Here is a 15,316-nt window from a genome sequence, read left to right as displayed (position 1 = left end):
ATTTAGTTCTCCCCCAGCAGCGTACGGCCTTCATGTTGGCCAGGCTAAATATATTTCCTTCAGCTATGGTTAGTGGCAGATATAAGAAAGTACCACGTGAGAAAAAGGTTTTGTAGTTGTCATCTTAAAGAACCAGATTCAGTCCATCATATCCTCTTGCGCTGTCCATTTTTTATTCAACACACACAGAGAGAATGATGGTATAGGATAAGAATGGTAACCATAGAGCTGTGTCAGTGTAATTGTCATTAAAGGGTCCAGATGCCTTTATTAGCTTGAAATATTAGAAGGAGATCTTTTTTAATGTTAGTTATATACTGATTTTAACTGATGGTCATTTTATGATGGAACACAATTTTTTTTCTTTTAAGGTGTCTGTACAAATGCATCTGGAAACACGGTTATTATGCCAATAAAGGTTTATGTATGTGTGTGTGACTTTAATGGATATTCAGAAATTCTGGATTTTCTAATTTCCGAATTCTGAATTTGAAGGATCCTGATTCTAAACTCCAGTCCCAAATCCAGTTTTTTATGCTAGTTCACATCTCTTGTAATATGTAATGTAGCTGTGCTGCCTTAATCTCTCTCTGTGTATAAATATAAATACACTCAGTATACAATTCATATACATACTGAAATGTTATTTAGGAGTGAATGAATGTTCCTTGTTTGTTATTACTTGGCTCTTGATTGCTTGTCTGTTTTCCCTTGTGTCATGAGTCAAATTCATACATTTGAAACAGATCTGAAGTACTTTAATGTGTGTCTCAAGAGTGAGATCATCTTCCATTCTAAGGAAGATGAGTGATGTTGGAAGGAAATTTTTGTTTTGTTTTTGTAGAGTGCATTGAAATTGTGTAATTTTGGCAAGCACTGTTAGTAAAATTAGCTGGAAAGTTTGGGTCTAGAGGAATAGTCACTGAATACTTTGCTTCTTTTTGGCTAGAACACTCAGTTGGGTAAAACAAGCATCCTTACTGAGTATTCTAGCTTTATAGTCAAAGGATAGGGTTTCATACTTGTTGGCTTGTGCACAGTGTAAAGGTCAGCTTGCCTTTACTGATGTGTTTTTTCTTTCATTGTACAGTCTAAGGAGAATGAAATCATGTGGGAATTACTTGGCCCCAACAAAACACTCAGGAACCAGTCAGCTTGCTGGCAAGATGGGCGTGAATTTGCAAATAATGCGCAGTGGGTTGTGGACAGCTGTACGAAGTGTAACTGCCAGGTGAGGCTTTAGCATGTATGTGACTAGTTTAAATTCATAAACTCACACACACTGGTTTGGGTGAAGTGACTTCTTAACTTCGCATCATCATCCAACATGGAGCAAGGAGCACTAAGTTCTTTGAGGAAGCTTCCAACTGTTGGGCTTTGAGTCTGAGCCTCGTTACAGATATAGATTGTAGTCTTGAACACATTTATTAGGAGTTGTTCCACTGTACACAGTGGGATATTTCCAAATGTACTCATTTAGGATTGCACTGGCCACCTGGAAGCCTTGCCATTTCAAATGTCCATCACACACTAAGCTATCACAAGTAGTGTCCCCAACAGAGGGGTTGAGAACTTTCACATGATAAGGTGGTGATCAGGAACTGCTCTTCGAAACCTTTCAGGGCAATCTGATTCAACAGACCTAAGGTTGCTCTTTCCTATGCCACTGCAGTCACCATGGCATGCTAACTCTGGCATGATAGCTTGCCTCTATGTATGAACACCTGTTCTGGGTAGAGTCTTCCGTGTAACATATGGGCAATTCTGCTTGTGTCCTTTGCCTCCAACAGTCAGAGCCCTTCCTTCTTGTTCTCAACAGTGCTGCACAAGTGATTTCTTTCATAGTGGCATAACCTTAATGGTGCACTAGTACAGCTATGGGAGAGGAGAGCTCTTTTGCCATCCTCTGGTGAGCTGGAGACCCCTCCAGGAGTGACTTGTTGGACTGTGATCTTGCTGCCACACAGATGCCTCCCCTCGGAGCAGGTGTGGTCCAGCTGGTCCATGGTAGTCTGGGAGGAGCTGGGCATGGGCTCCCAGAGCAGAGGTGGAAGTAATAGAATCATAGAGTTGGAAGGGACCACCAGGGTCATCGAGTCCGACCCCCTGCACAATGCAGGAGATTCACAACTACCTTCCTCCTACACCCCCAGTGACTCCTACTCCATGCCCAGAAGATGGCCAAGATGCCCTCCGTCTGATGATCTGCCTAAGGTCATAGAAACAGCATTGCTGACAGATGGCCATCTGGTCTCTGCTTAAAAACCTCCAGGGAAGGAGAGCTTACCACTTCCCAAGGAAACCTGTTCCACTGAGGAACCGCTCTAACTGTTAGAAAATTCTTCCTAATGTCTAGACAGAAACTCTTTTGATTTATTTTCAGTCTGTTGGTTCTGGTCCAACTTTCTGGGGCAACAGAAAACAACTTGGCATCATCCTCTATATGAAAGCCCTTCAAGTACTTGAAGATGGTTATCATATCAAGTCGACCCCAACACTGGATGCCAGTCTCATTTAGTCAAACAAAATTTATGCAATGTGCAGATTTTGGGGGGATTTTTGGACTAAAAGTGTGGAGGTGTTCAGTTGGCCTAATTTCTGAACAATCATTGTATTTTTGTTTCCTTTGAATGTAGGACTCTAAGACAATATGTCATAAAATCACATGCCCAGCAGTGCACTGTGTCAGCCCATTATTTATCGATGGCGAGTGTTGTCCTGTCTGCTCTTACCGTAAGTATGATATATAAGATGATGTACATTAAAAATCTATATAGTGAAGAGCTGCTAACTCATGCACTTTTGCCAAGTGCTTCAAGTACTGCCTACAAGGGCAGCCTCAGGCTGCTGCTGGCACTCACTAGACTTCCTGTGCTGGCTCTACTCACATTGCCAGCTTATCTGTATGGGTGTTGTTAATATATTAGCCCCCTTTAGTGACTTCGGAAAATATTATCCCTTGTATTGTTCAGGAACCTCGTGGCGCAGAGTGGTAAGCTGCAGTACTGTAGTCGAAGCTCTGCTCATGACCTGAGTTCGATCCCAATGGAAGTTGGTTTCAGGTAGCCGACTCAAGGTTGACTCAGCCTTCCATCCTTCCGAGGTTGGTAAAATGAGTACCCAGCTTGCTGGGGGTAAAGGGAAGATGAATGGAAAAGGCATTGGCAAACAACCCCTTAAAACAAAGTCTGCCTAGAAAATGTTGGGATGTGACATCACCCCATGGGTCATGAATAACCCGGTGCTTGCACAGGGGACCTTTACCTTTATTGTTCTCCTTAGTTTTTGATAGGTTCTCAAAGTATAGGGTATGGTTTTGAGGTGTGGAGGGAAAAGGGAAAGCAGTAGAAGAAAAGCAATGTTTGGGCCTTGTAACAACAAGAGTGGCTTACGGGTGGATTAACACTCCAGGCTGAATCAAACCTGTCATTTGGGTGGATAGGGTCTTCACACCAGAAGTTCTCACCCACAGTTTGGATCTCTGTCTGGATCATTATTTTATTAGGCTTCCACATACAAATACCTAACAAGGCAGAGGTAATCTCTTTTTTCCCCCTTCTGATTTGTAGCTGATGACAGTGAAGAGGGCTGGTCTCCATGGTCTGAATGGACAGAATGCTCTGTCACATGTGGTTCTGGAACCCAGCAGCGAGGAAGGTCATGTGATGTCACCAGCAACACTTGCCGAGGCCCATCCATTCAAACCAGAATCTGTTCCCTTGGCAAATGTGACAATCGCAGTGAGTGCTATAATGTTCCCCATTTTTATTGTAGCTCATCCTTTGGGAATTCAGTTTTATATATGAAATAATTGTATCCCTGTTGGGCAACACTCAGGTGACTCATTAACTTATAGGATTGCCAATCTCCAGGTAGGGTCTAGAGATCTCCCAGAACTGATTTTCAGACTATGGAGGTCAGTTCCCCTAGAGAAAAGGCAGCTTGGACTCTATGGTATCATGTCACTACTGAGCTCCCTCCCCTAACTCCACCCTCCCAGGCTCCATCTCCAAATCTCCAGGAATTTCCCAGACTTAGCAACCTTATTAACTTCACCATATGTTAAGATTTGACCTGAAGTATTTTGAAGTTGTCCCATTTTTCTACAATGAAAATAGATGTATCACTAGGGTTGCCAGGTGGGTGGTTTTGGCGGGAAATTGCCTGCCAATTCACCCGGCTTCTCTGGAGCATGGATCCTGTGCACATACGATGCGATGACGTCACTTCTGGGTTTACCCCCAGAAGCACTGCATTGCTGTGGCCGCTTTAGCACTCAAACAAGTGCTAATGCGGCCATGGCAATGCTGCGCTTCCATGGCTAAACACGGAAGTGACGTAATTGTGTCATGCATGGATGTGTGTGTGGTCACCCCAGCCCTGCTCCCTAAAACCTCCTGCTGATAGAGAGGGGGGACCTGGCAACCCTATGTATCCCATACAGCTGGCAGGTATCGCAGGAATTGCTCTGAGTGATCCCATATGGGAGCTTTTGTGGGGGCATTTAAAAGGCATATTTAACTGAATTCAGCACATGAGAATAGCAAACAGATGATTGCCTTCCCATAGGCTAACATTGCTTGAAGGAATCTGTTTGTACCAGCACACAGAAAAAAGACCCAAGACACCAAATATATGGATTAAAATATGTTTTAGGAATGGCCAGTCTGCATTAACAAAACCACTGCCCTAACTTTTACTGTGGGTTTACTTGTGTGTGTGTAAAGTGCCGTCAAGTCGCAGCTGACTTATGGCGACCCCTTTTTTGGGGTTTTCATGGCAAGAGACTAACAGAGGTGGTTTGCCAGTGCCTTCCTCTGCACAGCAGCCCTGGTATTTCTTGGTGGTCTCCCATCCAAATACTAACCAGGGCTGACCCTGCTTAGCTTCTGAGATTTGACGAGATCAGGCTAGCCTGGGCCATCCAGGTCAGGGCGTGGGTTTACTTACTTTAATTATATTTCTCACATGGCCAATTCAGCCCTGAACAACGTCACACTAAGATCAAAATAAGAAAAAGAAAAAGTAACTAACAGATCCATAAAGAAATTAATACTTTTTAATCTTAATTGTCTGGGAAAGAAATTTGGCAACAGCCAATGTAATGTTAGAATCCACCCCAGCTAAAATAATCCTCAAATTCTCCAATCTAGAGGCAGATTCACGGATAAAAGGCTTTATCCATCTATCCCTAGCCTCGCAGGTCACAGCCAAACAAAGCATGCTGAAGAGTGTCTATTTGGCCAGAACCACACTGACATACTCTCTCACAATACGAAACCCTATTTAAACGACCTATTAATTCCCCTGATGGAATGGCATTCAGTTTAGCCAGCATAAAAAGTCAACTGTATCTTGGGATTGTCATGTAACAGTGGCCCAAAAGATCTCCTGGTAATAATTGGCATCCAGACTGCTAGGGAAACTGGGGGAAGGAATGTCTACCTAGATACAGGCTTGCTCCCTGTGTGCTTTAAGTAAGTGGGTTAAGAGTCATGGAGTGTCAGAGTGAACTATAAACAATGATAGGAGAAACTGGATGAAACTGCAACTGTACTGAGCCGCCTCTATTTCTGTAGTGCTATCAGCTTTACCCTGAATGTGGATGGGTTGTCATATCTTGAATTTGGATAAATATCCCTTCCTCAGTATGATCGGGACTCAGAGATTTCTGCCCATTAGGGCCTCTGGGTCGCAGCTGCCAGAATAAACTGTTTTCTTGAAATAACGATTCGGGTCTCTCCCCCCCCCCCCCCGAACCCCTGGTTACCACAACAGTCAAAAAATCAAAATACATTGGGAAGGATTTACTGTGGGTTTCTGCTAACATCACCCTAGTATGGCCACCAGTGTTTTATTCAAACCCATCCATTGCCTTTGTTTATTGTAGCCTGCACAGGAAAAACCAGACCTAATTATAATTAAACCACTACCCCTGAACCACAAGGAACAGGAAAAAAGGCTTATTCCACACCTGTTTGAAAGAGGCCCAGAAATTCCTGCTTAGGGTTGCCAAGTCCCCCCTCTCCTCCAGTGGGAGGTTTTGGGGACAGGGCTAGGGCAACGATCCCACATGCATGGCTGCACGTGATGCGATTACGTCACTTCCGGGGGTAAACCCAGAAGTGTTGTAATCGCCTCGTGCGTGCCTGTGCATGCGTGCAATCCCTGCCCGAGCCAGCCGATCGCAATTGCCCATCAATCAAAGCAACCTGGCATCCCTATTCCTGCTTGACCCCTAAAATGTGAAGAACCCACAGCATGGATGGGCCAGCTTGTGGCAAAAAACTGCAATGGGGAGGGGAAGCCATTTTAAATAGCCCCTGTCAAATTCCCACTTCATTGGCTGGACTTCAGTGGGAAAAAAAATGGTCCTGCTCAAGGCCAATAAAAATCTTGTGTGTTGCTCCAAAAAGGGGGCTGGCACAATAACTGCACCCCAGCATAATTAGCTGTGAACTGAGCTTATTACGCTTTTATACTACTCGTCCTAAAAAAAGAAGGAAAAAACCCTCAGTGTAGCATGCATGGATCTCCCTTCTTCCATTTTACCCTCACAACAACCCTGGAGGGAAGCTTGGCTGAGAGAGAATGATAGATCCAATGTCACTATTAGCTTCATGGCTTAGTGGGGACTTGAACCCAGGTCCCCCAAGTCCTGGTCTTATTCTGATTCTTCAAACCAATATGTGCTAACTGCTAAAGGTGGCTGCGGAAACACTGGTAAAGACAGCCCTTAGCCAGTGGTTATAGAGTAGGATTTAACATTACAAATGAATATAGTTCTTTGAATGCTTATTAGACCTCTAAAGGGAATTTCTATTAGAATTTTTGAGAATTTTTGAGAATGCGAATGCGGGTACTTGAACTGTGATTATTTTTTCCCTCTGGCCAGTACTTCAGGATGGTGGCTGGAGCCATTGGTCGCCTTGGTCTTCCTGTTCTGTGAGCTGTGGAATAGGCAATATAACTCGCATACGACTCTGCAACTCCCCGATCCCACAGATGGGTGGGAAAAACTGTAAAGGCAGTGGCCGGGAAACTAAAGAATGTGAAGCAGCCCCATGTCCAAGTAAGTTTGTTGGTTTGAATATCTAGGTTACAAGTTCTGATAGAACAACACCTTCGATGTTAAGCATTCATTAGATTAAGCAAATTAATCTTTACCCTGTTCCCTTGGAGTCAGCATCTGGAGGCTCCTAGGCCCAAAGTAGCCCACTTAGAATTGCCATGTAGCCCTCCGATTGCCAACTAGAAATAAAAAAAAGTGTAGGCCAAATGGCATTTATGGCAACAATGCCAGCAATGAAAGTATGGCTTGAGCCACCTCCAAGCGCTTTAGCACTCCCATTTCAAAGAGAGCCCTTTCAGAATATCTGATGCTCATTAAGGCTATAAAGAGACTACAGTAATATGCTATCAGATACAATTGGATTCCTAGGCTAGCTTTGTCCTGGTGTGCTACTTGTTCCTCCACAGAAGTTTCAGAGATTACTCTTGTAGTTTGGGTTTAGCAACATGTGCATGAAAGAGTTCTATGAGGAGAGTAGAATGTTCTTTGTTGGTGTGTACCATCCATCATACTTGTTTATTTCACTGAAGTAATTAAAGGGGCCCCAAAACTTTAGCTCGAACAAGTGAAAATATTTCCAAAAGAGTTCAGGTTGAAGGGAGTGAGGAAGGAAATATTTTCCATGCAAATGACACTATTTCGAGTTTGTGTAGGTGTTCTGTGTTTCTAATGCAGCGGTATAGTGACTGTTGGTTTTTTTTTAGTACAAAATAAACTCTGAACATACTCTGACTCACAAAGGCTTATGTGGGAATAGGGTGCTGCCAGATTCCTGTTTTATTCAGCTACCCATCTGGATGATCGTCTTGGATGGTGTACTTTTCTAGTTCTAGAAAATGGCAAGGGCTACAGTCCACAATCCAGTCGTTCTACATTATCCCTCTGTATAAGCGCATTGTGAATACTGGCCAAAACAGATACAGCAATAGCTTCCAGTTGGGGCAGATTCTGTTGAGTGTTTGCAAAGATTTCTAGCTCCTTGGCAAGGCAAGAAAAAGGATTTGTACTTATTCTGTTGCGGTGAATGCAATGACATCTTGAAATCAATTAATTAAGATAATGTATGTGGTCACTGTACTGATGCTTATTGTTGTCTGGGCTGTATTACCTAAGCTAATTTCTCATGTTGTCTGCCTTGTTCCAGTCAATGGTCGATGGGGCCCCTGGTCTCCATGGTCTGCTTGCACAGTTACCTGTGGAGGAGGGATTCGAGAAAGGTCTCGTCTCTGCAACAGTCCACCACCTCAGTATGGTGGAAAGGCATGTGTGGGAGATGTCATGCGGTATGATATGTGCAACAAACAGGATTGCCCAGTAGGTGTGTATGGGGATATTCTGGGTAGCTTGCTTTTATTTATATAAATCTGCCCACGCCTGTTCATGTGAAATTTGAGCCCTGCAGAACGGCTGGGTTTCTTAACAGGGATCAGCTGTAGGAGGGGCCATATCAAAGTGATAGTACAGGATTTTCATGCAGAAGGTCCCACGCTCACCCCCTAGAATCTCCAGTGAAAAGGATCTTAGGCATATCCTCTGCCTGAAACCATAGAGAGTTGCTGACAGTAGGAGTACGTAGCACTGGGTTAGAAGGATCAGTAATGTAGTTCAATAGAAGTCAGTTTCATATGCCATCGTCGCTGTGCCTTCTTATGACCAAGTTACATAGTATATTTCATAACAAGTATACTCATAATAATTGTCAGTATAGCCAACTATTTATAATAGCCTACAAACAAAAAAGGAAAAAATGTTTATAAGTAGTACAGCCAGTCATTGTTCTACCACTTCTACCATTGTTCCCTCCCCCCCTCTTTTTACCTCCCTTCAAACAAGATTAGTTTAGTGTGGACACTACTGAGAACTCTTTTGTGCTCTTCTGGCAGATGGATGTTTGTCAAATCCTTGCTTTCCCGGAGCAGAATGCAACAGTTATCCTGATGGTTCTTGGTCCTGTGGCCCGTGTCCTGCTGGTTACCTTGGAAATGGATCATTCTGTGAGGACCTGGATGAGGTACACGAGGCTTCAGTTTGTGTGGAAATATATCTTTGACCCCTCCCATTGTCACCGTTGGAGGTTTCCCATTGAGATAACTCAATAAATCTTTCCGCTTGTTTTCTTGGCAGTGTGTGGTAGTGCCAGACATTTGCTTTAAATTAAACCAGAATCACCGTTGTGTAAACACAAATCCAGGATTCCATTGCTTGCCGTGCCCTCCACGCTACAAAGGAACTCAGCCGTATGGGGTGGGCCTTGAGGCTGCCAAGAAAGAAAAGCAAGTAAGTGTTGTTGAAAGAAGGCCAGTGGCCCATGACAAAATGGAAAATATAATGCATCTGGTATAAAAGGTATGGTGAAGGGAGAGAGTGCTGTGCCAGTCCCAAAATCTGATGAAAATAAAATGACCTTTCAATTTCTGTCTTCCTGTAGGTGTAGAAGTACATATGGCATGATCAGAGAGCATATAGAATAAGATACGTTTCAATTTTGCTTGACAAACAATGCAGTCCTAAGCACAGTCACACCCTTCCAAGTCCATTAAAGTCAATGAGCTTAGCATGGTAGTAACTCTGTTTAGGACTGCCCTAAGGTTGCCAACTCCAGCTTGGGAAATTCCCAGTCATTTGGGGATGGATGCTGAAGAAGGCAGAGTTTGGAAGGGGGGATGTTCAGCAGGGATGTGATTCCATAAAGTCCCTCTAAAGCTGCCGTTTTGTCCAGGGAAAGTGATCTCTGTAGTCTGGAAATCAGTTGTAATTCTGGAAGAACTTCAGGACCCACCTGGAAGATGGCAACTGTAGATTGCCCCAAAAGTCTTCTGTGTTGCTTGAAATATTATTCCTTTACCAAAGAAGTTCCAGTGAGACTGAAAGGTTATAGGACCAATCTCACCTGAGCGCAGCCCATCACCTGTACAGATGATCTGTTGTGTTGGCAACTCACCTGTTTTGTTGCCATGGTAGGCAACATGAACAGGGAGTTTCTCAAGCTTCTGGTGGGCTATAGTTGACAGTTGGGATGCATTTGGCTTGATAGGTCAAAAGGCATATACAACTTTGGGAAACACAATGTTTGTTCAGACCCAGTTATTTACTTACATTTGGGTCTCCACTCACTAGCTTTAAGTGTTTAAAAATCTGAATGACATTTTATACATATACTTCTGTCAAACCAGATTTGCAAAATGAGTTTCTGAAAGGCAGTCATACAGAAGCTTGTAAAATCAAGCTATAGTAGCACTCAACAACATTTCATAAATCTCAAAGTAATACTGCTGCTGTTTCAAGTATATTTGTTGAAAGGAAATGAGGTTTGCTGCATCAGAGCAGCCTTCTCTACACTCTATATAAGATCCTACGCCACAGTTTACTTTACATAATTCAGCTTTGGTTCTGTGTTGTTGTTTTTTAACATACCCTTAATTCTTACTGAATCTCAGTGTGAATCTTTGTGATCTACGTTTTCAGGTATGTGAACCTGCAAACCCTTGCAAAGACAAGACACACAACTGCCACAGATCTGCAGAGTGCATCTACCTGGGTCATTTCAGTAATCCCATGTACAAATGTGAATGTCTGACAGGCTATGCTGGTGATGGATTCATCTGTGGTGAAGATTCTGACCTTGATGGATGGCCCAATAATAACCTGGTCTGTGCTGCCAATGGTACTTATCACTGCATAAAGGTATGTAAGAAGAAGAAGAGTTGGTATTTATATGGCGACTTTCTCTACCACTTAAGGGAGAATCAAACTGGTTTGCAGTCACCTTCCCTTCCCCACAACAGACACCCTGTGAGGTAGGTGGGGCTGAGAGAGTGTGACTAGCCCAAGTTCACCCAGCTGGCTTTGTGTGTAGGAGTGGGGAAACAGATCCAGTTCACCAGATTAGCCTCCACCACTCATGTGGAGGAGTGGGGAATCAAACCCGGTTCTCCAGATCAGAGTCCACCGCTACAAACCACTGCTCTTAACCACTACACCATGCTGGAAAAGCCATTAATGGCATAATGGTAACAAAATGAGTCAGTTACTGACTGCAAAGGTGGATGATCCATTTGTTTAACTTCTGTTGATTGAAAGAATGACAAATGAAATATTTCACTTTTACTCTCTTATCCTCTTGTGACAAACTCTTAAAACCCTTGTAGGAATATATTCTTGGCCAACAATATCTATATTATTATTAAAGTCCTCTTGGGGACCATCAAACAGAACTGAATGTATGATTATTAGATTTCTGGTACCACATTTGGTAGGAATTGTTGTTGTTGTTTTGTAGTGAATCTCTTCTTTTGTTTTGCTGCTACAAACTAACATGGTTACCTATCTGGAACTACCAAAATTCACTTTGGAATGTAGGTTTTCTGAAATTCATCCTATGTGACAGTGGTATTTTTTGCCTCCTCAGTGCATCAGATATGTACTGATACATCAGCTATCACCATACTGTGTTGGTAATTTAGGCCAACCCTATTAGCAAGTAAATTAACCAATCTTATTAACAAATAAATTGAATAATTAATGAACCACAAACTGAATCAGAATCCAGAGCCATTAAGCCAAAAGCAATCAAATACCAGAGGAACAGCACACATGGATAACATAGTTGTCCAGAAACAGTTAAAAGTCCTGTGGCTTAACGACTAACACAGTTATAGTGGCAAAAACGTTTGTGGGCTACAGCCCAAAATGTTAAGATGAAATCCACAGGCTAGATGTTTTACAGGGCTGTCCTAAGCTGAGTTAAACTCTTGCTGTCCAAGGGCTATTGGGCTGAGAACTGAATATATAATTTACTACTACTCATCTTTAATAAACGTATAACAATTTTATTATAAAAAAGAACAGTATTTTATTGGAAAACATTTTATATTGGAAAATTATGGCCACAACTAAAATTAATGGCAACAGTGTTATTGACGCATTGGCAAAGCATGGGAAGGCTGGATGGGGGCATCAGCCGGCCCGTTGCGAACTGATGCGGCGTGAACTCCCAGCGGTCCTGCTGGGAGTAGTAGAGGATGACGGTATGTGGGATACACATGGGCTTGCGCCACTTGGTGTTCCCCCGTCACTCAGGTAGAGGCCAAACCTGCCGCCCCCTATGCGGCAACTCAACGCCTTGGCCTCCCCCAAAACCCCTTATTGGGGTCCCCCAGTTGGAGGAAGGGGCACGCAGGCCGCTTCCCCCCATCAAAACCCATCCAGCCCCATGCGCAAACCGCCTTAGTTGTGACAAATATAGCATAACATCAACATCTAAAGCCCTTAGGGAGGGAGGGTGGGCCAAAACCGGAGACAGACTGAGGCAACGGGCGGGAGCCGCCGGGACATGCGCAGTGGGGGAGGGAGCCGAGCCAAGCCTCCCCTGCCTCGCGACAGCCTCCCGGCCCTGCCCGATTGGTGGGGGGCAATCGGCTCCCTAGCCCAGTCAGGTGAACCCCCATGAAACGGGGGGGAGGGGGTGATACCAGGAGAGCGAAGCAACTCTGCCGCTCTCCGCCCCCGCCCCGGACACCAAAGCTGGCTCCAGGTAAGTCTGGAACCTTTGCTTCTAAGTCCACTGAAGTTGGTGGGCTTAAAAGTGTGTGACTCTGCTTAGGATGGCATTGTTAGTCCATTATAGCAGGCTTGTAGCCCTCAAAAGGCTATTAAATTTAATGGCACAGGTCTTCATAAGATCCATATGACAATGTAGGCTCAGAGTCCTAAATGTTTATTAAGGCTGGAATTCTGTGCACTTTTATTGGGGAGTAGCCCCTTTTGAACTTACCAGAACTTACTTTTTCATTGTCAGGTGTCAAAAATGGTAGTCTTTAGAGTGCCCTGACACTCTTTGTTTCAACTACAACAGACTACCGTAACATGGCTGCCTCTGGTTACCCTGGCCTACTGAATATGTGAATTTGCTTTGTACTTCCCCCAGGTGTTTCCGGGTGAATGTAAACTATATATTTTATACCATTCCCATTTTCCAAATATTTGGGATATCCCATCAGCTGTTTGAAACCGATACTGATTCTTTCAGGATCCATATAAAAATGCTGAAAGTGTGTTTTTACATGCAATACAAAATTAATTTCCATTGAGGTCATATTCATAACATTCATTATTTTCTCTGCATTATTATTGCAGCTTTGCATGAAGAAAGCATATTGTCTTCTAAACAACAAGGGAGAATAATATTTCATGCTGAAAACTGACTACCCAAAACTATGCACATTTACTTAAAAGTAAGTTCCATTGTAGTTCAGCTGGGCTTATTCCTAAGTAAGTGTGCATAGGAGCACTGAGTGAGATGGTATGAACAATATAGAAGGCAAGCAATATTTTGGAAGATGAATGAATTGTGTTTAATAATCACAAAATAATTCTAAAATGCAGATTATTGCAGATCATATCTGTTCCATTGAGCATGTTTCATAACATAGGCCATTTCCACACCAATAACCACAACGTATCCTCATGTTTGATGTTATAGTTTTGGCAGCGAATTCTAAGTTTTTGTCCACTTGTAGCCTCTTTTACTGTAGTATTCCTTCTGTTTTCACCCTATTTGCACTTTCCCAAAACACAATATGCTCCCTGCTCCAGCGGTCCGTTCTGTATTCCACTCCATGTGGAAACTGGCCCCTCCTGGAGTGCCAAGTGTTAACCCTTCAGTTGCTTTCTCACTGCCTCCTAGTTAAATTGGGGTGGGGGTTGTCCAATGCACCAACATCCCTTTGGTAGCCCAAGTTCATTAAAAAAAACCACCCTAGAAAATAACTGCTGGAAGGAGAGGGGAGGGAGAAGTGGGATTGGGAGGGGAGATGGCCTACACAGTGAGCAGGATCAGTGCAGGGCCTGGGAAATGAGTTGCATTCCAAACATGTCCACACCTTGGGGGAAGTCATCCTTAAAACAAGGTTAAAGGAAACATTGTGGTATAAGTGGCTGTAGATAACATGAGGATTAAACAACTGCAGAACGTTTCTAATCCCAAATGGAGAGAAAAAAGCATGGACATGAAATAATAACACGTTTCATTTAACGTTGTAAAAACTTGGTGCGGAAATGGCCATACACAGCATAACCAATGCCGGCTGTTCCAAAGATGGCTCCCTTCTCATACTGAGGCCCAGAGCTCTCCGTAAGGCGTAACCCATTTATTTTTCATAGAAAGCTAGATATTCCTCATTTCAAAATGTTTTATTCCTGATTTTTCATTCTATAGAGGGTTTCTGTGCAATTAATTATACTTCAGGGACTAAGAGACATGTTTGTAATTTGAAAATAGGATGTGATATAATAAGACTATAGGAAGGAACCAGGAATAAACATCTCTGCTCATGACCAGGAAGGGAATACTAGACTTTTCTGGAGTGTAAAATTCAAACACTGAAGTGTTTTGGCCTTGGCTGATGTCTGCTTGCTAGTTAGTTAATGTGGCCAACTCAGCATTTACACTTCATATTTCTTCCTCCCCCCCGTCATCAGGACATACTTCATTTGACTCAAGAAGCAATATGCAAGATATGCTTTTATGAAGAACCTAACATGCTGAATCCATTTAGAAGAGGCTCTTCCCAAAATCCCAGCCCATTATTTTTGTAATACGTATGTGGATTTAATAGAGGTTAAATGCCTTCTTTTAACAACCTAACAAAATTGTCAGGTAGTTACCATTATTACATATTGACAATATCATCTAGTCCAACCAAAGATTGCCTTCTATTACCAAGTCAAACTGAGTGAAAATTGATTACATATGCAATTTAATGTTCAGTCTCTAGACATGGCTTCAGAGTCTGATTTTGAACCTCTAGCCTCCCTTGTGGGGCATGCACATGTTTAACTAATGTTTGAAACTCTTATAAATGGAATGATGTTGTTTTGCGTGTACAGGATAACTGTCCTCTTCTGCCAAATTCTGGACAAGAAGACTTTGATAAGGATGGCAAAGGCGATGCCTGTGATGAGGATGATGACAACGATGGTGTAGAGGATGATAAAGTAAGCTCTTTTCCTTCAGTATGCCTGTCTTCAAAAAACCCACATATGGACAGCATCTTGAAGTTGCCAATATTTATTCATATTCTAATTTATCTAAGGAAATCTATTGGATCCATATATAATGCAGTGGAAGAAAGCGGTCACCAGGGCCCAATATCAGCTGAAGCTTCAGCACTGGAGAATAATTATTCCCCCCCCCCTCCAAAAAAACACACCTATTCTACCTTTCATGCTTTTTCCAGTTGAAAA

At 43.0% G+C, this 15,316-nt stretch overlaps 1 protein-coding gene across 1 annotated transcript in view; it reads left to right on the top strand.

The window, feature by feature from the left end:
• The window catches only part of THBS2 (thrombospondin 2), a 54,586-nt gene that overhangs the window by 16,129 nt on the left and 23,141 nt on the right, over positions 1 to 15,316 (top strand). The window contains exons 5-13 of the mRNA XM_056852332.1: positions 1,091 to 1,231; positions 2,637 to 2,733; positions 3,570 to 3,740; positions 6,896 to 7,072; positions 8,217 to 8,390; positions 8,956 to 9,083; positions 9,197 to 9,349; positions 10,538 to 10,756; positions 14,960 to 15,067. Of these exons, the coding sequence (XP_056708310.1) occupies positions 1,091 to 1,231; positions 2,637 to 2,733; positions 3,570 to 3,740; positions 6,896 to 7,072; positions 8,217 to 8,390; positions 8,956 to 9,083; positions 9,197 to 9,349; positions 10,538 to 10,756; positions 14,960 to 15,067 (1,368 nt within the window). The remainder of the gene's footprint in view (positions 1 to 1,090; positions 1,232 to 2,636; positions 2,734 to 3,569; positions 3,741 to 6,895; positions 7,073 to 8,216; positions 8,391 to 8,955; positions 9,084 to 9,196; positions 9,350 to 10,537; positions 10,757 to 14,959; positions 15,068 to 15,316) is intronic.

Source organism: Euleptes europaea, chromosome 7 (genome assembly GCF_029931775.1).
Source record: "Euleptes europaea isolate rEulEur1 chromosome 7, rEulEur1.hap1, whole genome shotgun sequence".
NCBI lineage: Eukaryota > Metazoa > Chordata > Lepidosauria > Squamata > Sphaerodactylidae > Euleptes > Euleptes europaea.
Note: the sequence above shows the minus strand (reverse complement) of the source record. Positions and strands in the feature narration are given on the sequence as shown.